General features: G+C 43.4%; 1 protein-coding gene across 1 annotated transcript in view; it reads right to left on the bottom strand.

Annotated features, from left to right (window-relative positions):
* Positions 1-22,487, bottom strand: part of POU2F3 (POU class 2 homeobox 3) — a 72,612-nt gene extending 50,125 nt beyond the window's left edge. The window contains exons 1-4 of the mRNA XM_088138789.1: positions 22,358-22,487; positions 15,987-16,125; positions 15,317-15,504; positions 4,100-4,168 (exon numbers count right to left, since the gene is read on the bottom strand). Of these exons, the coding sequence (XP_087994915.1) occupies positions 4,100-4,168; positions 15,317-15,504; positions 15,987-16,125; positions 22,358-22,487 (526 nt within the window). The remainder of the gene's footprint in view (positions 1-4,099; positions 4,169-15,316; positions 15,505-15,986; positions 16,126-22,357) is intronic.
* Between the last annotated feature and the right edge of the window lie 1,427 nt (positions 22,488-23,914).

Here is a 23,914-nt window from a genome sequence, read left to right as displayed (position 1 = left end):
CACGTTACCTTCCCTTGAATTAGAATCAACACCACAACAAAGGATTTGGGTTGCTATTTCAAGGGACAGCATTCATTTCCCATTTTCTAATGTAGGCCTATGGCTAGTGCTGGAAAGTATCAAGCCCCCTCCTCCTGGTTACTAAGCCCCCTCCTCCTGCAGGAGGAATAGGCCTCTTCCTGGGAATGGTCATAACCTTGGCTCTGAATGTTAGGCTCTGCAAGTGGAGGCAGCAGATAGAGCTATTTTAAAAGGAGCCACCATCTTCATAAGTTCCATGTTCTCTCTTATTAACATCTCAGTGTTCCAGTGCAGTTTGGGAATAATTCATCCTGAAACTTTTTTCCAGATTTTGCCAGGATGGTCCCAAATGGGGTTTGGCACCAGACTACAATGATCCCACATCACTGTTGTTGACTGCTGTCCTTCTAGCTCAGATGTGCCTCAGGAACAACCTCAAAATTTCTGGACCAGGCTGCAGCTCTCTGCCTCGTGGGGGCTGAAAGTTTCCCTTTCTGGGAATTCCTGCCTGATGGTACTTCCCAGCTGTTTGGTTCCCCATTTCCCTGCAGCTGCTAAATCATTTTAGTGCCATGACCACAATTTCCACAATTGCTTGATATTGCACTTTGCTGCAAAATGCACAGTGTTGCCACTTTATGGATAGAGCAAGATAAGTTAGAGTGTTGCCCCTTTTCCACCTGCCCATCCCTCTTGCTTCTTTCTCTGCAGCAACCGACTACATCCTCATGCTCACCCAAGCAGAGTTTTTCTAGACCCATTTAATAGCTAAGGAGTTGCCACAGTCACCACCACCCAGCACCTCAAGCACCAACCCTAGGAAATTTGGAGTCTAAAAATCTGGCAATGGCCAGTTCTGGGGCCAGTTCGAGAAAGTGTCCAGGATGTGAGATGTAAGTAAATTGGACTTTCAACAATGTTGTCTTGCATTGTTGCAAAAGACAGCCATGTGAGGGAATCCAACTGTTTTAATCTTCCTCCCCATCCCCAGTAAACAGCAGCCAAGAACTAGAAGGGGCCCAGTGAGAAGCTAGACCTCAGGAAACTGTGTACAAAACCAAGAATGTGACATGCACCAGGGAAGTTGCAAATGGCCTGCAGTGCACATTGAAGAAATGGAGATCACCCTTTAGACTTGTTGCAAAGTTGCCAAGAAGTCAGCTCCTTATTGCTTTCTTCATGCCACTGCCGCGTCTCTTAACACATGCCATTCTGCCTTGTTTTAAGCTTTTCCAAACACCAAAAAGGGCAGAGATGCCTTTTAGAGGGGATAAGAATTCACGTAAAATACTTGGCACTTCTTTCTCTCACCTCCTGCTATTTCAGTACAAAGCTAGAGCTCATGATTTCGAACTTCCTAGGAAGCTAAAGACAATTCACCCTTTTTAACAGAGAAGTGACTGTCATGGGAAATTGCTGTTTTCCTTGTTTAAGTTCATTTACACATTCAAGATAAAAGCAAACAAGCTATCAAAACAAGTTAATGAAAAGCGAGTTTAAAAATAATTTGGGAGAAGGGAAAATCCATTCCAGGGGGAAAAGGTGATATCTAACCTTTTCAAGTGATGAAGATGCCCTCTGCTTACAGTACAGTCAAAGAAAGCAAACACTCCAGCTAGGTTGAGCCAATGGGTGACTGAATTTGGACTCAGTATCTGGATCCTAAAGTGGCATATGTTACCCAGCTTAGAATCTCACAGGTAGGCAGAGGGAAATCATCTCTCCAGATGAAGTTTCATAGGAAGAGAAGGATAAGACACTTGCCAAACTCAAACCTAAAGATCTAAGCACTCAGACTTAGAACCAGTTCTGACCCTGAACCACGAACCTTGCAACTGATTTTCTAGTTGACTCTTGCCATCTAGACACAAGTGGGCAGCCCAGTCAGTTGTAGGCCCACAAGATTATGCTACTGAAATTCTGCCACAAAATGGCTTGGATTTAGTTCCATTTTTTGGGTTTTGTTTTATAAATTAAGGGTGAGAATGGGAAGGGGGGGGGGGACTCCTGGAAGCATCCCACTCTAATCTCTACCCTCAAACTTTTTTAGGGGCTAAAAGGGGGAGTAAGAAGATGGGAAAAGGAACAGTTGACTTCCATTCCTATTCCCAATCTTAACCCGTGGAACACACTGATAAAACAGGCTGAACCATTAAACTCTGCCCCTTTTAGGGCATCACTGGGCAGCCTCCTGAAATGGTCTCGAAGTTTAATTGAAGCCTGGATCTGTCAGATGTTGCCTCTCCCTGATGCTCCATTCTTCTAACTAACGTTCTGTAGTATTTTTTACTATCTTTGTTTCTTGCTGATTGTACAGTGAGTAAACGTGGTCAATTCAATAATTCAACCCCAGTCAGCATGGTTCAACTTTTCTTTGGAAACTTGCTGTTGGATGTTTAGCACAAGATCCAGAATCCTGTTCTTGGTCTCATAGACTTGGCTAATCTAGAAGTTGCAACGATTATGTGCCAATCATTGTAACCGCTGTTGCTCACAAGCATTCCTGTGTTATGACACCACATTCCCACATCATCGTTGAAGATCTCATGTCGCAGCAAAACCCATTCTTTTCACTTTAAGTCACATTCAAGTCCTCTAATCAGCACTAGGTAACTGGTGTGGAAGCTGTGGTTTTCAGTTCCCACAGTATTTTTAATTGGTGGCAACCTGGGCTATTGTGGGCTATTAAACTATATTTTGTGGCTTGCACTTTGAGACTTCTTTGTTTTAAAAAGTACTATATTTGTTACCCCAGGAAAGGCATATGTCTGGGCTCTTCCAAGCCAGCAGTCAATCTCTTAGCCCAAGGAAAATTCTCCACAGTCATCAAAAACAGTTTTCCCATTGACCAAGCTGGCTAGGCTTGGTGTGCATGGTAGTCGAACGTGGCATTCAACATAAACTACCGATGCTTTTATTTATTTATTTATTTTGCATCAGAACTAACTAAACAGAAGCATTTATTTGACTTTTAATGCAGATTTAGGTGTATTAAAGTGTACTCCTCAAGGAGAACAGCTTTGAGAACCTGGTACAAAGTTTCCTTGATATTTGAAAGGGTGCTCTGAGCTCACAGTTAAAGTCAAATCTCCAGCAGAAGCTGCAGAAACACACATCAGTGCAGGGTTTCTCAACCTGAGCAACTTTAAGATGGGTGGACTTCAACTCCCAGAATTCCACAGCCAGCATTAATGCTTGGAAGTGCCATAAAATGAATGGAGTTGGGCAGATGGTTGCTTATTTTGCAAAACAAGATCTTAAATTAATTAGGTGTGGGGCTGAAAACACTGTTTAGATTCTGGATGTTAAAAGATTTAGCCTTTAAACTCTTTTGGAGGTATCATTTATTCATTCTGGAGGAAACAACCCAGCAATAATCTTTCCTTTGAACTCCATAACCACAAGTGTTTTCTCTGGTTCCTGTTACCATGAGCATAAGATGGACTAATTCGAGCCTTATTAACACACTTTTAATGTGTTGGGGTTATCTAATCTTTTTGAGATTGCTGATAATGAAGATGGCAACAATACAAACTCCAAAATCACCTTGAAGAAAAAAACTCCAGCAGAAGTACTTTTGTTTCAAGCCATTCTGCCTTTAAGATAAATTCTACCTTTATGAGAAAGGACAACTTTACTAGAAGTTCAGTCAGCAGTCAGAATAGACCTGACACATAATATTTAAGGGCTGTGATTACTTCACACACAGAAGCATGATGCAGTGAGAGAGTCACATCAATTCTTAGTTATCCGGATGGCTGCAGCACTGTCTTAAAAATGCTCAGTGGAGCTTTAAAGGACCAGACACCAGTGTCAGAAACAAGAAACAAACACCCCCAACTCATTCCCCGTAAACTGTTCCTTTGCCACCAAAGTCAGAATCATCATGGTAAACTCAAGAGAAAGAAGACACTGTGAAGAAGAATCAAAGGAGACTTTTGGTTTCCCAGAATGCAAACTTGTTTCTGGTTTCCCAACCCAGACACAAACCATAACCATCTAGGGATAGGCTACAGCCTCCAGCCAGCCAGCTCAGTGTTAGAAGACTGTAGAAAAAGTGGGGAGAAAATTTCCTTACCAGGATCTCGGTGGCTGCCTTCATTCCGCATTTCTGTGGAATCCGCCACATCACCGCTCATTTTCATCTCTGAAAACGGAACACAAGCTGATTTTAATAACATGGCACAATCCAATCCTCCCAGTCAACGGCATGAGCAACTGAGTATCATTAGAATAATCTGTCATCAGACTTTCAAATTTCTAATTCCTACATAATCAACCTCTAGAATATTCATAAAGTCATAAACCTTCTTTGCCTGATGTTGCTCTTCTCTCTTCCCCTGCTCTCATTGACCTTTGAGTGTTCCTCCATTCTTAATTTCCCAGACCACCAGCTCAGGGCAGAGAGATGACAAAACAAGAACATGAGGAGACACTTCCTAATTTCTTGAGGAGAAAAACAGTCCCAGAATTGCCTCTGATTTCCTAACCAGAGGGATAGACCGTCATGCAGAAAAGTAAGCAATGCATATACAGGTCTTCTAAAAACCAGAGAATGAACTACTTCCACAGTGAAGGTAGCAGAAAATAATCAACCTTGGCAACCAAGATTAGAATAACATTCCCAAAATTGCAATAAAATGGTTGCATTTTAACTTTCTCCAAGGACTATATCCAGGGCCCATCTAAAGTGCATTTCTTTATTTACTTTAAATTCATACTGAACTAGGGTTGGCTAGTAATTATCATCTGAATATTACTGATTAGGAACTGAGAATATGAGGAAAGAATTTTGTCTGGAGTTTAATTAATTCCAGGTTGAAATGCAGTTCAGAACTAGGACTGACCAGTTCACCATTCAGAGCTCAGCTTGTATTGCTTCAAGGTTGGGTTACCTCCATAAATGTCTTTTCCATCTTCCCCTTTCCTCCCTTGTTGTTTCCTTCATACTTCCTGGGGGCTTTAGCATCCAATATCCTTGATTGGACTACTGAATTAACTGATTTTTGGCTTTGCCCAATAAAAGCTAAGGTGATATCTTGGGTTGCACAACCTGATAACCAAGTGTACTATGTTTTTTGAGGATAATTGCAGGGTTTTTGTGTGAATAATCAATTAAAATGTGAGTCCTTGGGGCTCTCTGAGCTTGGTTGTTTTCTTGCAAACGTTTCATTACCCGGCTAGGTAACATCTTCAGTGCTAGAATGGAGTGGGGTTTGCTCAAACCCCATCCCATTCTAGCACTGAAGATGTTACCTGGCCGGGTAATGAAACGTTTGCAAGAAAACAACCAAGCTCAGAGAGCCCCAAGGACTCCACAGTTCAACCCTGAGCTACACATATTCGCTTCAATTAAAATGTGTAAAATTACATGAAACAGGGTAACTTTTTCAGCCAGGTTCTGTTCATTTCCCTGGAAAGAGATACGATGGCCTCCAACTTGGCTAACTGGAGTTTTGTGTCCTGAGCCATTCACAAACAAATCCCACTATTCTTTCTTGTTACAAAACCAAGTAGGGAACTCCTAATACTTGGGTGTGGACTGCAGTGGTTCTTTTTTCTTTATGTTATACTCAACTTTGGATGAAAAGTTAAATAATCATACGATTGTAACGTTGACATCCTAAGTGGCAATTAACACTGACAAAATTTTTACTTTTCTCTTTTTATTTTCCGTATTTCAGGCTTTCTAAATAATAGCACATCAATACTTTAAATCATCTAATATAAACATGACAATGTATCAAGATTTATAACATTACAATAAAAGGGGGAAAAAAGACCAAGTAGAGAACTAAGTATATTCAGTGGTGTCCATGGGATGTGTGTGTCAAAAATAAGATAAGATAAGATAAGATAAGATAAGATAAGATAAGATAAGATAAGATAAGATAAGATAAGATAAGATAAGATAAGATGGTGGTCACATTCATGCAACTGAACCCTTGTCCTCTTTTATGTGATTCACCACATAAAATCGTCTTGACTTTTTGACTACTCTGTGGACACCCCTGGTAACAAAAACAGAAAAGAAAACTGGATCCCTTTACAAGAAAAGTTTTAACTCTTTGCTCCCTAACAGGATAGAAACATCTAACAATAATAATGATAATGATGATAATTTGCATAAACATCTACTAGTTGAGCCCTCTTTTTTTTAAGAGAGAGAGAGAGTAAACACAGAAGGGCAATTTGCATCACTGAATGACACATCTTATAGCAGAACACTCTGTTCTTGTTATCTGTGGTTTGGCCAGGTGAGTTTTCCCTTGAAAACAACAAGGCTTGCAGTTAAGCCAAGTTCCACAACGCATTATTGTTTTTTTCAAGCTGGCTGAAGAAGGAAGTGGTACAGCTTCTCCATCTTCCAGGCACAAGACTGCAGAATATCCAGCAATAACAAAAGATATTCCAAGAGTTTAGGAAAAAAAGATGTTCAAAAGAAGTGGTTGAGTTTTGTCTGTATAGCACATGATCGGATACATCTTCAGTTGTTACACAGGACAATATAATGGTTTCCAGCCGGATGATCCCAGGAGAATCTCCTTTAGCTCTTGGTTTTATTTGCATTACGGTGACTGGCTCAACCTCTTATGCTGCTGGAAATGATGGGCGAGATTTGCTTCCTCTCCATTCCAGCCACAGAAGGTGGCCAGCCCAGTGATGAACTCTTAGCTAACCCAGATGATGGCTGAGTGTAGACCTCCAACTCACATAGCCGAGTTCTCCAAAACCACATTCAGACTCCCTAGCTCTCAGTTTTGGCTTCCCAAGGCAGACACCTCATTCTATTAATACTGAGGTGGGTAAAGATGTTTTAGTCCATACTTTTTAAATAGTTTGGCTGCTGGGGGTGACAAAAAGAATTTAGGTGGGCTTAATGTGGCAAATGGGCTACAGGTTGCTGATTCTTGACCTAAATGGCAGATTGGTTCTATATTATCTGAGTTAGGACATAGGTATAGCAGCTGTAAAGCCAACTGAAGTGCAAAATATAGATCAGTGGTTCTCAACCCTGGCAACGTTAAAGATGGGTGGACTTTAACTCCCAGAATTCCCCAGCCAGAGTTGAAGTCCACACATCTTAAAGTTGTCAAGGTTGAGAAACACTGATGTAAACTGTTCAACCCACAATCCCTTGTATGAAAGATAATAGAGGTGGAAGAGAAATCTCCCTTTGGGGGCTAAACAGGGACAAAATATAGGAGCTCCACTACATAGTTCAGTTCTGATGGATTCAAATGCAAGCGTTTATCTCTTATTCATACACACCTATTTCTTTTCTACAGTTCTGTTAGCGCCTTGGATACCAGGCTCAAGTTCTTAAGTGCAAAATTAGTGTCGGTTGAACTTCCCGAGCATCTCTATGGCAAGCCTTCAGTTGGAGGAAGATTCTCTCTGGAAATCTTCTGATTCAGTGGAAAACAAGTCACCTGGTATTCTTCCAGCTCCTTTTCAAGACCTTTTCACTCCATTCAGCTTTGGATGAAATCTACTTTGTAAGTTCTGTGCTGCTGTAATGGTCATTGTCTATTTTTGTGATTATATTCTTAAAGATGACTGAAAATTGCCTTGGGAGGAGATTTTATCCTAAATGATACTCTAAAGGTGAACCATCTTCCCCACCCCTCCAATAGACTTGTTTAAAATTTAACTCCTGATGATTCTATGAAAATGTCTCCAAAGTTTGAAAGACAAAAGGTTGTTCTCTGGGTGGCATATTTCTTCCTCCCAGTGCAGGAGGATCTGTTTATCAGTAGGTTCCATGTTTGCACATATGAATCTTGCTTTCTTTCAAAACAGCAAATGTCTCAAGGCTCTCTCATTTCATCTACCCACTTGGTTCTGCCCTGGAGAAGTGGGAACAAGCAACCAAGTTCACGGTTTCATGTTTGAATGGCTTTATCACAAACATAGGTTGCAATCTTAAACATACTTGCACGGGAGAAACTCTGCTTGAAGATAGTGGGTCTTACTTCCAAGGAAACCTTGGAAAAGGACTGAGAGATAGCCTTTTCAGCATAAAAAATTATGCTATGGCTGGGATCAACCCCAAAGTTCCAATATGCTGCCATTCTTGATCCCAAACAAGTCATGGCTGGGATACTGACAATGCACGAACCTGGTTTGCAGAAGCAGACTGGCCCCGAGCATAGGAACTACCCACAAAGTTGGGTATTTCTCTGTATGGTTTATTCGACTTGGAAAGTGGCTGTTTAGGGCCATAGGTAGAAAAGGCTCTTCCTTGCCATCTGTTCTCTGATTCTTTTATCTGGAGATGTGCAAGATTGAAACTTGGCCTCTTCCGCCTGTAAAGCACGAAGACCAAAGTGGAATTGGGCAACAACTAAACAGTGCTGGAGGAGTGCACTACCTAAAAGGAATCAACTCCATCCTTGCTCAGAGCTTGTGGATAAAGAGAAGCTTGAAGTTGAACTGAACAAACACGGCTCAACCCATCTCCATGTTGGCACATGCATGCTTCCATTCCTTGACATCTGGCGCAGCACGAAGGGGCAGCTTTTGTTTTCGAATGCCCCATCCTGATCGAATGCCAATCCTGATAGAATCCTGGGTTGGAACACATGCGCTCTAAGAACACCTGTTCCCAGTTTTCTTTGAGTCTTGGCTTTGGTACAAAGAAACAGGATGGAGATCCCAAATGAGGAGGCTCGGAGCGGTTGCCAGCCTGCCAGTTATAATTAAATTGGATTTAACATCAAACAGGCTGGTTACGGGAAGAGGATCTCGTCACAGGTAGCATCAGCAGTCAACCGCCTTGCGAATTCCTCGGGTAAGCACACCTTCAGGCTTGCAACCGAGCACATGATAGGCAATGTCATTTAGGAAATGTGCTTGGCACGATGTGCTAGGCTGACACTCTACAGGGGTGGCTTCTCCACGTTTAGAATACTTTTTGCACGGGGGAAACGTTTAGGCTGCTTTGCCACTTCCCTGCACCATCGTTATCATCCCTGTCTGCACTGTTACTCAGAAGTGATCCACCAATCTCTGGAAAGGGAACTTTGATTAATTAGCAGTAATAAGGAGCAAGTGCCGGCCTTCAAAAACTTGTGCAACATAGTCAGACTTGCTGGTTTCATTACCCCACGGAGCAAGTTTCACCCGTCAGCTTTCCCACACAGCTTCGTTGCTTCAGTTGGACTGCAAAGGGAAACCTTGCGAGCAAGCCAAAGAATTGCAGAAGAGGAGTGTTCTTTGAAGTTTCCACTGCAGGCGTCAGCCCTGCCAAAGAGGCAAGCGGCATTTTGAAACCCCAGAGTGAGTTGCCTCTTCAGCACAAAGAAAAAGTGGTCAATGTTCTGTTCAGCGTTTTTCCTTCCTAGTTTTTGGCTGTGGTCTCTGTAGGCCTGTTGAAGGTGCATTAAGAATGATTAATAGTTCCTAGAACATCATGTAAGCAGATAGCTTGTCAAATATTTAATTGCTGTGCAGGAAATTTTATAACCGTCCAGTGCAATAATTTTCTCTCATTGAATATAGGGCACAGTTGTGGAATGGAAAATGTTCCTGCCTGTTTTGAATTGTGGAATCTTCTCCTCCTTCTCCTTCTCCTTCTCCTTCTCCTTCTCCTTCTCCTTCTCCTTCTCCTTCTCCTTCTCCTTCTCCTTCTCCTTCTCTTCTCCTTCTCCTTCTCTTCTCCTTCTCCTTCTCTTCTCCTTCTCCTTCTCTTCTCCTTCTCTTCTCCTTCTCCTTCTCCTTCTCCTTCTCCTTCTCCTTCTCCTTCTCCTTCTCCTTCTCCTTCTCCTTCTCCTTCTCCTTCTCCTTCTCCTTCTCTTCTCCTTCTCCTTCTCCTTCTCCAAAGTTGCTGTGCTATCACCCAGCACTGCATTCCTTGAAAGCACAAATTCACAGTATTTGTGGCCAAATGGCAATAAAATGGCATGGTGAGTCTGTGTTAGAATGACTCTACTGAGACCTGGGGCCAAAAATCACATCATTTGCAAAGACCTAAGGAGAAGGAACCCCCAAAGCCACTATAAAGTCACCAAGTAGCCACCAAATGCTGATTCATTATAAAGGTGTGACATGGAATGGAGTATCCTGGAGAAGTACATTGTTGTATGATTGGAAATCTCAATTTGCACTTGACATAGTACCACTCTCAGAGAAGTCCTAGTTGTTTACCACTACATGGATTTGTGTGTTGTGTGCTACTTTTTAGAACTGAATCTTCAGGAAGCATGCAATCAGATGGGAGTATTGTTTGGAAGAAGGGAGATCTTGTGAATCACAGCAGGCCCTTCACATTTTTAAGGTCTTAGTCCTGAACAGGACTAACCACAAGTCCTCTGCATGGAAGGTCTGCAGTGGTGGAGCCACCACCAAGAATGTCCTGTCTCTCATGATTACCAATCCAACTAAACTTACGACATTAATGGGCCCACAACCAGGGGCCCTGAAGCATATCTGAGAGTATAGAACACTGGAATAATATGGTATTTTTTGTACCCTGGCCTCATATTCAACTTAAATTCTAGCTTAACTAGAACGGAAGCATAGGCTGCTATAACTGGAAGTACCTTCATTTGTTCTATGGCACATTTTTTGAATGTCAGGCCCCGTCAGCCTCAGCTATCACAGCCGTTAGTAACAAATCAGAAGGGGGTTGTAATTCAAAATCTTTGGAGGCACCAAACCTATTTCTATTTTCTAAGACTAGTTTTCTTTCGTTGATTACTTAGCATTTTGTTCATCACGAGAGGGAAAGGTAGCTTGAAGGTATTTGAAATAAATAAAAACTTTGTTAATTTTCATGCACATTGTTTAAGCATTGTGAAAACAGAAACAAACCAAAAAATCTAGTATGCAACCTGATACGACTGTGGTTCTCATTCTGGGTAGCATTTGACTGACATGCCCATCATCTCTTCCATACTTCTAAACCATCATCACAAAAATGCAATCTCATTGCCATCACCCTGAAGATCTTTCACCATTCTGCAACATTCATTCAATAAACACTCACATGTGAAGAATGGGTGTGTGAAAGAGAAGACCCACCTAAATGAAAGCTGTTGGAGATGATGACCCACCTCACATACCATTAGACAATTTGGTTTTGAAACAAAAGAGAACATTTGAAGATTACCACTGTATGGATGCTATTTTGAAAACAGATTCCAGTTGTTCAGAAATTCAAGATAAAAGAGGGAAACGAGGGTACAGAGAAATTAGAAGATTCCAGGTAGCCAATTTTATGGCCAAAGTGACAGCGCAGGAGGGAATTCTCCACCATATAGCTTGCCTACTAAAATATATCAATTCTAACAGTGATATTCTGGTGTCCAAGATAGAAAATGAATGGATCTGCATAACAGTTTCAGAATTGTTTTGAAAATGAATCTACAGGTTAACAAATGTGCAAATAAACAGACAAGCAAACAAGCCCCCATTCCTTAAACTCTACTTTGTAGCCTTCAATCTTGTGGATCCCTTTGCTTGGCTAACAAGCAAACAGGTTTTTAATTTTCTCACTCTTTTTTTTTTCTTTTCTGGATTTCCAAAACTTCAGTACAAAATTTCTAGAGCAACAGGAGGGAAAGAGGATCAGTCAGTTTTAGACTTTATTGGACAGCACAACTAAATTTGTTATGAATACTAACTTTCATGATTCTGAAGTTTTCTTTTTCTCCTAATGCCATACTTCGGGTAGAAATGTCCAGGTCAGACCTTGAACATGCTGTCTTTGTGCCAGCCCAACAAGGTAGACCAGACTAAGAAACCAAAGCCATGTTAAGTCAGGACTACTTTATTATAACAGCTATAGTAACAGAATCTTGCACATCTTAATGAGTTTCTCCCTCCCTCCCTCCTTCTTCATGTGAACTAGGGAGTGGTTTGTCTTTTTCTCAAGTTACTTTCTTGGCCTGGGCTCAAGCCTTGCTTACCTGACCATGGTAGTGACTCTTCCTCCTGTTCTTCAAGGCCATTCCGTCTGTCCTCTACACTTTGCTACCCATAAACTGCCTATCTGTTTCTTTTTGGAATGTAACAAAATTGTTTTGATTGTTTTATTCTGCAGGTTGCCCAGAATCGTATTGAAGTTGGATGGCCTATACCAGTGTTGTCCAAACTTGACCACTTTAAGATGAGTGGACTTCAACTCCCAGAATTCCCCAGCCAGCCATGCTGGCTGGGGAATTCTGGGAGTTGAAGTCCACTCATCTTAAAGTGGCCAAGTTCGGACAACACTGGCCTATACATTTAATCAATGCATAAGATAGAACTTGGACCCTTGTCTATCAGACACTGTGGTAGTCTTTCTGAGAGAGAAAATCTGAGCACTGAAAAATACATGGAAGGTTGTGCTTACGTTGCCTAGAAAGATATATTTATTCATGAAAGACCTATCTGCAAAAGTGGTGTCTACTCTGTACGATTGATTGATCCAAAGATGGAGTTGCGACTACTGTTCTCTAATCATGTCATTGTTATAGAGACATTGGTTAAACAAAGTCTGAACCAACTCAAGCAGAGACTTACGTCATTATTATTATTATTATTATTATTATTATTATTATTATTATTCTTTCTCAAACTATGTGTGGCTCTCTGTGATGCTTACAATGTTTACAATTCCTCAATTAAAAACAAGATTATAACAAGTGTCAGATTAATATAGAACTCAATTCAGCTGTCACCATAGACTGAAGTCCAAGTAAACATCAGAGTGGCGCCTACAATTCACTAGAGTAGGTGCTGAGTGAACAGATGCAGAGAAGGGGACAGGGAGATGGCCCCACCATGGAGAAATCCATAGACTTTGTACTCATCCCCATCTCTCTGGCAAGTAGACGGGCATTTAAAATGGATTTACTGTGAAGTTCTCAACAACTAGGCAATTTCCTACAAAAGCAGGGATCTTTCAGATAGCCCAGCTTTGGGCTGGCTAGGATTTTATAGGTCAAAACCATAACGCTGAATTTGTGCTAGAAACAACTGCAAATCTTTAAGTCCTGACAAAATTATTTCCTTTCTCCCTGGGTCAGTCAATAGGCATATTCAGAATTAGACATAGCTTTGGAGAAGTTCTCAAGGACAGCCTTCACTGAAAATGCACGGAGCAATCTAACCTAGATGTTAGTAGAATATGAAGGACTATGTCTGGAAGACACTTTGCACCATGCCCTTCCTGTCACTTTTCCTGGGAATTTTACTTGGAATATGTGATTCCAAACTTCCAACAGAAAACTGTATGAATGCCTGTTACAGATTAGTATCCTGAACAGGTAAGAAGGATGAGAATATTATTTTTGGAACCACGGTCACACACAATCCAATTGCTGCGGATGCCATTAATGAACTAGATAAGGATTCTCTCTTTTGGGGGAGACGGCTGTGCTTTTCAAGGAGAAACACTATGCAAAGAAGACAAAATCTAATAACACCAGAGGTTGCAAATCTCTGAACTGGCACTCCATTCTTTCTGCAAATCAGAGTCTGGAAGGCTTTGGATACAAACAAGAGGAGCAGTATCTTTCCTGTGCTTCACCCTGTCTGAGTTTCTGGGTGCTGCACCCAAGAAAGGGGAATGTAGGGCCAAGGCAAAAATAGAAGAAAAAAAAAAGATTGGATTAGGGTTCCATTTCTATTTAAAAATTAAATAGAATTCTCTCATGGGTCTCTGATCTTCTAGTTACTAGTTTTCCTTTTCTGTTGGTGCAAGCATTTCAAGGTGTGGCTATTCTCTATCTATCTATCTATCTATCTATCTATCTATCTATCTATCTATCTATCTATCTACCTACCTACCTACCTACCTACCTACCTACCTACCTACCTTAGTGTATTGTCAACTACCAGAAGTCCCTCAGCAGTTTAGAATAATTAACAATTGGGGATCAGTGGGTCTGACTGCCTAGTGGTTTTTGAGGGATCTGCCACCTATACATTTCAAGAATAATTGAATGCTCATACAACCAGAAAAGAGGGCATATGTTTAATAAAGAAATAATAAAAAACTGCACTTCTAAGTTATTTTCCTTTTTTATGCAATGTTAAACTTTCTTTAACACTACCTTTCTGCAATGTGATGTCTTTGCTAGACCTCAATCCCCCTTGCTCCTGACTGCACATAGGCATTTCTGTGGGACAAGGGAGATCCTTAAGGATTTCCTGGTAGCCCCAGAGAAAAAGTTCCCTGCATGATCAAAGGTCCTCCCGGTGTCATGTTATCCAAAGCTTTAAGCCTGGGTAGCTCTTTCTCTGGGTAGTGCAGAAGGAGAAGGAAAAGGAGAAGGAGAAGGAGAAGGAGAAGGAGAAGGAGAAGGAGAAGGAGAAGGAGAAGGAGAAGGAGAAGGAGAAGGAGAAGGAGAAGGAGAAGGAGAAGAGGAAGGTGGTAGAAAAAGCACTTTGCATTGTTATTTGGGGTTATTTAGTCCTGCAGTTTCTTAGGGAACAGGTGGTGATAGGTCTGGAATTCAGATCTCCCCCCATTTTCCTTGCTAGGAATGGGATGGGAGCTATTGCTAGCATCAGTAGGATACTAGCGCGGCCCTCGGTCTGAGAAAAGAAAACGCCTTTTCCCCCTCCTCCGGGTACCTGCACGCACACCTGGTAGCCTCAATGCCCAAGAAAACAACCCACCCGGGCAGACACACAAGACGCGCTCCATCGCTTTCCTGACTACTCAGATCCACCTCAGCCAGACGCCTCATCGCTTCATCGAGTCCCAGTCTCTGAGCCCAAGACGCTCTGGCTACCGTTGTGATTATTAGCCGTAATCGCATTTGTCCTGTCGGTCTCACTACTCAATGCCAGAGCTTCGGCTCGGGAGAGGAGAGGTTTCCTGAGCATGTACAAAGGGCCGCCGCCTCCCTTCAGTACAGAGTTAACCAAACCCTGGCCCTTCGCCATCCGACACAGTTCCCAGGTGAAACTGAGCCTCCCCACCTGTCCAGTGCCTTGCAATGAAGCCCCAGGATTTGCCTGGGGGAGAGGATTTCACTTTCCCCCTTCAAGCCCCCCCCTTTCCCCCCCTGCCCCGATGGCTCTGAGAGCTCCTTGCAACGCCCCCTCCCCTCCCCTCCCCTCCCCGCCCCGCTTGACTCGGCTTTCCGAGGCAGGCTTTCAGTCCGATGCGCCCGCGCTCCCCGAAGTGTCCGGGAGAAGAAGGCGCGTGGCAGCCGGTTCGGGGGGGGGGGCGGTCTGACCGCTTAGGCTGACCCTGGGGGCTCTCCCGCGGGCGCAACTAGGAGCCGGGCCTCCCCTCCTCTCTCCCCCTCCTCTAAGTGCCCACCAGCGCTCCCAGCCCGCGCTTGCGAGGCCTTACCTGTGTGCAGTAAGTCCAGATTCACCATCCTGCCAGTGGAAAAGTACCTGCTGCAACCCGGCCAGCCCCCACCCGCCGTGGTGGCCCGTGGGGCTGCCAGCTTCCCCCCCCCCCGCCGAGTTCCTCTCTCCGCCACCCTCCTTGCCAGCCAGCTGTGGCTCGCACCTCTGGCTCGGCAGTGCTCCTCGCTGCACGGAGGCAGGTGAGAACATTACCTGCGCTGGAGCCGCACCCCCGTGACACTTCTCATCCCGGGCAATCTTTTTTCCATTTTTTTTTTTATTATACATCCTAGGAACCTGGCTGGCGTCCCATGCAAAGTGGACAATTTGCATATTAGTAGCTTCATTTGGGCTGCGTCCCAGCAGCCCTGGAGAAAGAGGGTGGGGCAGAGCAGGAGGGAGGGAGGGAGGGAGGGAGGGGGCATGCAACGTGTGTGGAGTGTGTGTGTGGTGGGGGGGGGGAAGCAGTCAGACCCACCATGGAAGCTCTCCTTAGGGGCTCTGGAGCTTAACCCTGCCCTTTCCAGAAATGTAGCTCGCTTCCTGTCCTCGCATGCCCAAACTAGAAGGAGCCGTCAAGCCATTGCAAGGCGAGAAGTTTTTACAAAAGGCTACCAAGTCCCGGGGTGGGAGGGGGGGCTTTTGATCCCAAAGACCCCGAAGCCCACGCAGTCCTGGGCGACTGAAAGAGCCAGTTGGTGCCCACCTGTGCCGGAGCAGGTCTGCGTGGGCACAGAACGATGCGGCGGGGCGAAAGAAATGCTGCGGATTGCGCCACGGGGGTGACTAAGTCTTGGTGATAAAGATCTGAAGGAATGGAAAAAGGGCCAGCAAGAGAGGATGGGAGGAGATTGACAGAGGAAGAGGAAGGCAGAGGAAGAATTAGAAAACCGTCAGTTGCCCTGCTGGTGTGTGGTGTAATCCAGAAATGCTGACATCTTAGACCCTCTAAAGGAGTTTTTCAGCCTTCACCACTTTAAGCTGTGTGGACGTCAACTCCCAGAATCCCCCAGCCAGCCTTGCTGGCTGGGGAATTCTGGGAGTTGACGTCCACACAACTTACAGTGGCTGAGGTTGAAAAACACTGCTCTAAACTATCTCTTTCTGCCCTAGCACCCTCCAGAATTATTTGACTTCAACTCCCAGCATTCCTAGCTAGTATAGCTGTTGGCCTTGCTGGTTGGGAAGTGAGGGAGTTGATCCAACACATCTGGAAGGCACAGGAAGGCTGGTCTAATCAGGAGCTGGGCTAGGACAGCCAGTCGCATCTCTTAATAGCAGCCGGTTTCTCAGATGGACTGCCTTTGTTCATGGAGGATCTATTTTGCTCTTGTAAAGAACGTTTACTGGGGAGAGCAAACTTCCTCAAGGTGTGTCTTCTTCTCGCTCTGCCTCTCAGCCAGGTGAGCTCGGAGCCCTCCTCCCATTTTGAATATAACTCCGGTAAGGCGAATCACCCTGCCTTACTACTCAAATAGTTTTGTTATGTCCTTGGAGTAGCCCTGAGGGAGTTGAACTGGGACCTGATCCAATGCTCCAAAGATGGTTCCTTTTAAAAATACTGCTCCGTGAAGCAGTAGAGGGATAACTTTTATTGCACTTACAGGCACTTTGTTTTTTACAAGAGATGTCACAGTGCCCCCAAATCAGGGGTGCAATAGTAGAACATTGTGTGTGTGTGTGAGGGTTGGGGTTAGATGTGTGTTTATTATAATTAAAGAACAGGTTGCCTCTGAGCATGCATTCACAGAAAGTAGTCATCACAGTTAAGCTCGCAATCCCAAATTCCTTCCTAATTCCTTTTTTCTATTGTCTCTGCCTTCCGTGGCATCATTTAGGTGCTCCCATCCAGAAGAACTCTGCCTGTTTTAGTATAAGGTTGCTGTGATTACACAACACGTGAACCCCAAGTTAACTGGGTTTATGAAATGGCACTGTGGTTTATGGATTTGCAGCACACTCAACCCTAAATGGGCCACTTGAACTGGCTCATACAAGACATCGGGCTAAAATATGGTTGGCTAATGCCAACGGTTTCATACAAGGGCACCTGCCAGAAGGGTCAAAAAATCAAGATGGCGTCTGTCTGTCTGCATTTGTAGCCTCGCCCCTTCATATGAACACAGCTGTGGTTAAAAATTTGGGAGTCTGAGAAGTGGGTTAACCTACTACAAGTCACACTTTGGAGCCAGCCTTGTTTTCTCTCTCTTTTGATCTAAGCTGGAAGAAAAGCTGCCACTGATTTGATGGGAAGGTCAAATGCTGATTTTTATCGGAGGCTGTGTGTCAGTTACTGTAGAACCCCAGGAAGAAGGGAGATGATGGTCCTCAGACCCTGCTCGTGAAGAATAGAGGAAAGCTGGTCCAGATAGACCTTCAGTGTGACCCAGCAGACTCTTCCTATGTACTTATGAATTGTGCAAAATTTGGGGGAAGAAGGTGGCAAGTTGTACAAGGGCTAATAAATAGCCATGCAGAGGTGATACCCCTTGATCGTTCTGGCTGGTCTTGCAAGAACTTTCGGTTCAGTAACATCTGGGAGTTCATAAACTACCTAGCCTTGCTCTGGTGGTCAGTGGCACTGAGTGGTCTACCTACATCTGCCTAGATGTAAGAACTAAGTGAGGGGGCAATAAGACCAGCATGAGGGGACAGCTGGAGAAATTTTGTGGGGAAGGACAATTGAGACCATCACCTCAGGCCATGTACAAAAGCTAACTTGATCGGCCATCTTGGGGACAACTTATTCTCTTCCATACCTGAGATGGTGGGGAGGTTAGAAAACCTGGGATCATTTTGCAGCGAATGCTGCCCCGTCTCCCACAAAGCGAGAACAACTGAGAGTTCATGGCCATTTCTGCCCCTTGGCAACGGCCAGCTGAATTGGTTGGCTCACTTGGTCTAACGGTAGGGCCAGCAGTTGATTAGGACCCTTCCCACCATAAATACGGTTTCTTAAGTTCTGGTTTGGGAGACAGTGCACAGCAGAGTGGTCTGAGAATGAGCCTCTGAAGCACGCCAGCCTATTTATTCTTTTGCTAAGGGCCTCGATTTCCATCTGTGGAGTCCTTGGGGATTTCCATCGCCTAAAGTTGGCCGTAAGAAAGGACAGTCCTGCTGGCACCTTATGGAGCAGTATCAAAGGAAGATACGAAATGTGACCTTCCCCCTTTTACCTGATATCACAATACAGATTGAAAATACCCCAACCTAATCAACAATGGGAAACTGGACCCCCCCCCCCCCCCCGCTAGCCAACACAAGGCCACCATTTCCACTGGGGTGAATCAGGAAACCATTCATTAGAAAGTAGGGAAATAATGAGCGTCATCGAATGAAGCTTTGATCTTCTCGTTTAATTCTTTCCTCTTTTCAGTTTCCCATTCTTTCTTTTGCCCTAAGACTTTTGGACTGGCTCCTTCTGACTTTCACCTCATTTCTCAAGCGCTCCTCCCTCAGATCTCTGCCATGTATTAGATAGCTAGAAGATTTTATTTCCTTTAATCTTTAAAACTCTGATACATATCTGATCTATATATGAAGAGCCTAATTTAAACAGTTTAGGGTTAGGTTAGAATCAAGTAATTGCTGATCACCAAACCTCTCTTCTTTTAGCATACGATAGCCTTTGCCTGTTCTATTTCACGTATTATATTCTTTTAGGAAGAATAGGAAATGCACATTAGACTTTGCATGTTAACAACTGACTTGATGCATTTAACATTATTTTGTTTGGCCCTCCTGAGATTCACTAGGGTATAATTTGCTTTCTTTTCTTTTCTTTTTTGCGGAAACCCTTTATGTATCTCCTACTTATTGTTCCTAAGCTGAAAAGCATCAGCTGCCTCCTGCTTTGAATTTTTAAATAGATTTCTGAAAAGTGGATGCTGTGGTTAAAGCTGATCATCTGTCCTTGCCCACCGGGGCAACTGAGGCACCGCATTTTCATAGGTTTCTCTTACAGACTGTTCACACTGGCATACTCTGAAGACTTGCAGAAACTGCCTAAACTGTATTCAAATTATGCAAAGCTGTCTGTTTGGGTGAGCTTTATGCAAATTGCCAGGGGCAGTCGTTTCTGAAATTGGAGAGGTGGCAAGTTTGTTTCCTCCCTGGACTCTAAAGTAATAGGAAGTTTAGAATATTTGAGGGTGGAGATAAATTCTACCTTATGCGCTCAAGAGATGCCACCTGAAAGCCCACTCTTCAAACATGCAGACTTTAGAGGCTGAAACCCTAAATGGCAACAGCTCCGTGAGCTTTTTCTGAATTGAAAAATAATGGGTAACACAAAAGCTTGAACGTCTGCTTTCTATCCTACCTTGCAGAACCAGAACTGGTGATGGGTAGCGGGGTTGCAGTTCGCCCATTGCAGCAAAGGCAGGTGAGAAGGTCCTGATTCAGTTCAGTTTCTCCGGAAAGGGCTTCGTATGTGTCCTTCTAGACCTGGGCTCCCCAAAGTGGTCAATATTGACCCCCAAGGGTCTATGGGACTATCCAAGAGGTCGATAAATGGCTGGGGGTCCAAAGGGGGCCAGTAAATGTTGGGGGGTCAATAGGCAGTAGATAAATGATGGAAGGTCAGTCGGGGTCAGTTAATCTTTTGGGGTCTCTGTAGAGCTCCACGTGGTCCCTAGTCTTGAGGGCGAGATGGCTAGCGACGAGACACTGTTACCCAGGGTTGGGTGGTCAGCCGCTAGCGAGAGCAGCCTTGAGTTGTCTCTATCCGCTGTGTGTTGTTACTGGCCTCGTTTACCAGTGTGCTTTGCATGGTGTGTCTGTGACCCTCCCCTCTCCCCCTTGTTTCTCTCATCTCCCCTGCCCCGGGAAGGTTACACGTACCTGTGGTATTCCTGTTGCCCTCCCGTGCTGAGCGTACTCCCCCATCTTGCCGATCTTCAGTGAAACCTCAGTGCCCTTGTCAGTGCTCATCAGATGCATCCTTTGCATTAATGGTATCAACAGTTTCAGTGAAAAAAAAAGGATGTTAAATCTTGTATTTTTCATATTTTAAATATTACCTATTTGTTATGAAGTCATTATTATTTATGATCTATTATCATGGCTCTTATTATTCACAGTACTCTTGGCTAAAGTGCTATTTATTAAATTATTTTCATATAATAAAAGTTTGGGGGTCGATGAGCAGTCGGAAACTTCATGAAGGGGTCGATGAGCTGAAGAGTTGGGGGACTCCTGGTCTAGACCCAAGTCTCTTCTGGAAAGGGGTGCTCAGCAACAGGCAAGCCAGTTCTTTGAGTCAAGCACAACATGCCAACTTTCTTCTGAACTTTGCTTTTCTAATTTTACCCAGTTGCTCCAGTGCACACCAAGTCCTGAGCTATGAGGGGACCCCCTGGTCAAGGTCAGGGCACACACAGCTGCAAAGTAGTGGCCTGCTTTTCGGTTAGTGGCTTGTGCAAACCAGCAAATGTTGCATGTGATCCATTGCATAAGCGTCCCCTTTCATCCATCCCCTTGGTGAGAAAAGATTGGGAATCTGAATCTGAAGGTTCGTCATGCAGCTGTCTCTGCTTCTCGGCTTCTGCCTTTGACTGCCTTACTGGAGGATGGATCTAGAGTGACCTCTTGTGTTCCTCTGAGGAATCGCTCCAGGTCAACATCTCCAGACCCAGAAATGATTATCAACTTTAATCGCTCGAAGAATTTTCAAATAGGTCTTTTAGAATTTATTCTTGATGATTTTTTTGTTTGTTATTTCTTTCAATGGCACCATTCCCCGTGGTGCTCTTCAGATTCATTGGCTGCTATTTTTTAGATTTTTAAAATATTTTTTTATCCCGCCTTTATTACTTTTTATAAGTAACTCAAGGTGGTGAACACACCTAATTCTCCTTCCTCCTTCTATTTTCACCACCACCACAACCCTGGGAGGTGAGTTGGGCTGAGAGAGAGGGACCAGCCCAAAGTCACCCAGCCAGCTTTCACGCCTAAGGCGGGACTAGAACTCACGTCTCTGGCTTTCTAGCCTGGAGCCTTCACCACTAGACCAAACTAGTGGTTAATTCCCAACATTCCCAGCTAGCCCACTGAAGGGACTGCTGGAGACAATAGTTCCCCACATCTTGAGGGGCTCAGAAGGTATTCTTTGACGTGCAGGACAATCTTTTGTCCCTTGGTTACTTGACTGTAGTTAGATTTTATGTAACTCCTTTGAGAATCTTTAGGCAGTGAAAGACTCTCTTGCTTCCACATCCATCCTGCTTTAAGATGAATTTCTGATGGGCTGTTGTGGGATCAAACATGGTGCTAGTTAGGGTAAGTGGAATAAAGTCTGATTTTATTGTAATTTCTTTGATTGTTGTGAGTCACCCAGAGTCACTGAGAGTTCGGCAGTATACAATTTGATAAATTATTATTATCATAAAGCAAAACACCTCCTTCCTCTAATTACCTTCCCAGGGACCAAAGGAACAATAAACTCAGTCAGCTATAAAACAGTGAGGCGGCCAAGAAAAAACCTGATAAAACCAGGAGAAAATACTAGGAGGTGACTATAGTTTCTGGGAACCAAGGCCAGTTTAAGATACATCCCATAATTAAGAAGCAACTATGTTCATAGAATACACTCTTTGTTCTCTCAATGGACTGTTGTTTTTGTTGTTCCACCTCAATAACTCAAAGAATCCACCCCATATCTGACCTTACTGACCCATAGGATGCTGCTGTAGCCATCAATTACTCTGCTGTATCCAATCAGATGTATATTCTAATTTGCATGACTCTATATAGAGAGGTTGCATGCTGGTCCCTTTTTAGGTTAGCCTGTGCTACCTCCGGTACCGCAGTATTGTGCTTCAATGGGATTGTGTACTGGTCTCCAATGTAAACAAACTCTTGGGGGAAATGGTGAGATTTCTCTTCCCCTTCTTCCAAAGCAGCAATTAATTACTACAGTATGGTATCACCTGTGGCATAAAATTGACCCCAGCAAGATCAAATGGTGCACTGAAATAGGCCTTGAAAGAAATTGTGAATTTTTCTCCCTGTGCAAGAGGTTCCTGTGTTTCTATCTTACTCGCAGGGTTCTTGAGAATGTCTCCTGGCAGTGATTTTGACTTGACTTTATCGATGGTAGTGATGGAGGATGTGAGTGGCATTTCATCATTCTGGACCTTCTCTGATTCCCCAGTCTGAATAGGAGACATGGGTGGAGTTTAGCCATAGCATTTTCCCTTGATACATCTGTGAACTCTGTGAGGCTGCAGAACAGTGGTGAGTGGATGGTGCAATGTAAGGCAAGACTTTACATACACCCATTAGGTGCTTTGTCAATAAATCAGTGGAAGAACTCAACTCCTTTCCAACAGAATTCCTGCCAAATTCTTTTCTCTTTGAAAAGAAAATTTGAACGCAAATACGCTTTCCTCAATTTGAATACAAACTACTCAGGAGAAAGAAGACATTTTGGCAAAGAACTAATCTCTCTGCGTTCTGATTATTTTCCTTTGTGGTGGAAAAGATTGCCCCACAAAGCTCTGGAGGAAACAACTGAATCACAAATTTTCAAGCAAGGAGAACAAACTTTAGCCTTCCCCATTCCAATGCCATGGAAATAAGTTGGACTATGACATCTATACACTCCACCAGAAAACAGTAATGCTGTTTAGGAAATACACCTACTTCTAGTTCTAAACAACAACTATTTAATCAAAGAAATCCATGGACCAAGTCAGAATTAAAGCTGTATCTAGTGTGTTGCATAATAAAAGAAGTCTACTTAATTTTATCTAACAGAAACCATGGAAAATTAGTGGGCTACAAAGCCAGTTCTGTTTTCAAGAACTTTCCTTGCATTCTGATATCTGCATCGGCAAAGGATTTTTGATATATTAAACATCCCACTTTGTAGTTCCTTCTGAACCAGTTTAGTTCGACCTTTTTGAAATGTTCGAGACATTAACATACATAAAACCATTTTTTGAAAACCAAAATAGCGTGATCTAATTTTCAAGTTAAGTTGGTTTCTGTGCTAGGCACATCACCGTTATTCAATGAATCAGGATACTGGTCAATACTAGGAAGAAGCACAAAGACTGTGCAATGGCTTTACAGTGGATAAGCAGCCCAGAGGTGCCTCTTTCTGGAGACTCTTAGAAAAACTAACACCTCTGTTATCCCAAAGAAGTGAGAATTTTATGAGCAAGAAAAGTGAAAAAATAAAATAAGACAGTATTGGTCTATTAGAGAAAAATAATAGATTTAAATGCATGTTCCAAATTTGTATTCTGCCAAAATACAGATTTCAGACAGTATTTGCTCTGCTTAAACTGCTGACAACCATATTTTTAAAGAGAGAGGCAGGTAGCTACCGTCTTCATGGATGACCTAGAGCAACACTAGTCTCCACTCTCATTCCTTGAAACCCCTCCTTTGCTTGAGACTCACTGATGGCAATTTCGTCATCTGGACCCATGGACAAGACCTATGGTTAACTCAGTGGCATTCCGTTATCATGTTCAGGGATGGACTCTGCACAAGAGTGAGAAGAAGAAGAGCGTCCCCTTTGACTCTAGTGCTGGAGAAGGTTGCTTCACATTTCTCAGAGAACCAACTCTTTGATACTAAATCAGGG

This window comes from Python bivittatus, unplaced genomic scaffold (assembly GCF_059951505.1).
Source record: "Python bivittatus isolate LINGU-HERP-01145 unplaced genomic scaffold, Pbiv_v1 ctg000320_np1212, whole genome shotgun sequence".
Classification (NCBI taxonomy): Eukaryota; Metazoa; Chordata; class Lepidosauria; order Squamata; family Pythonidae; genus Python; species Python bivittatus.
The sequence above is the reverse complement of the archived record's forward strand: the minus strand, read 5'-3'. Positions and strand labels throughout refer to the sequence as shown.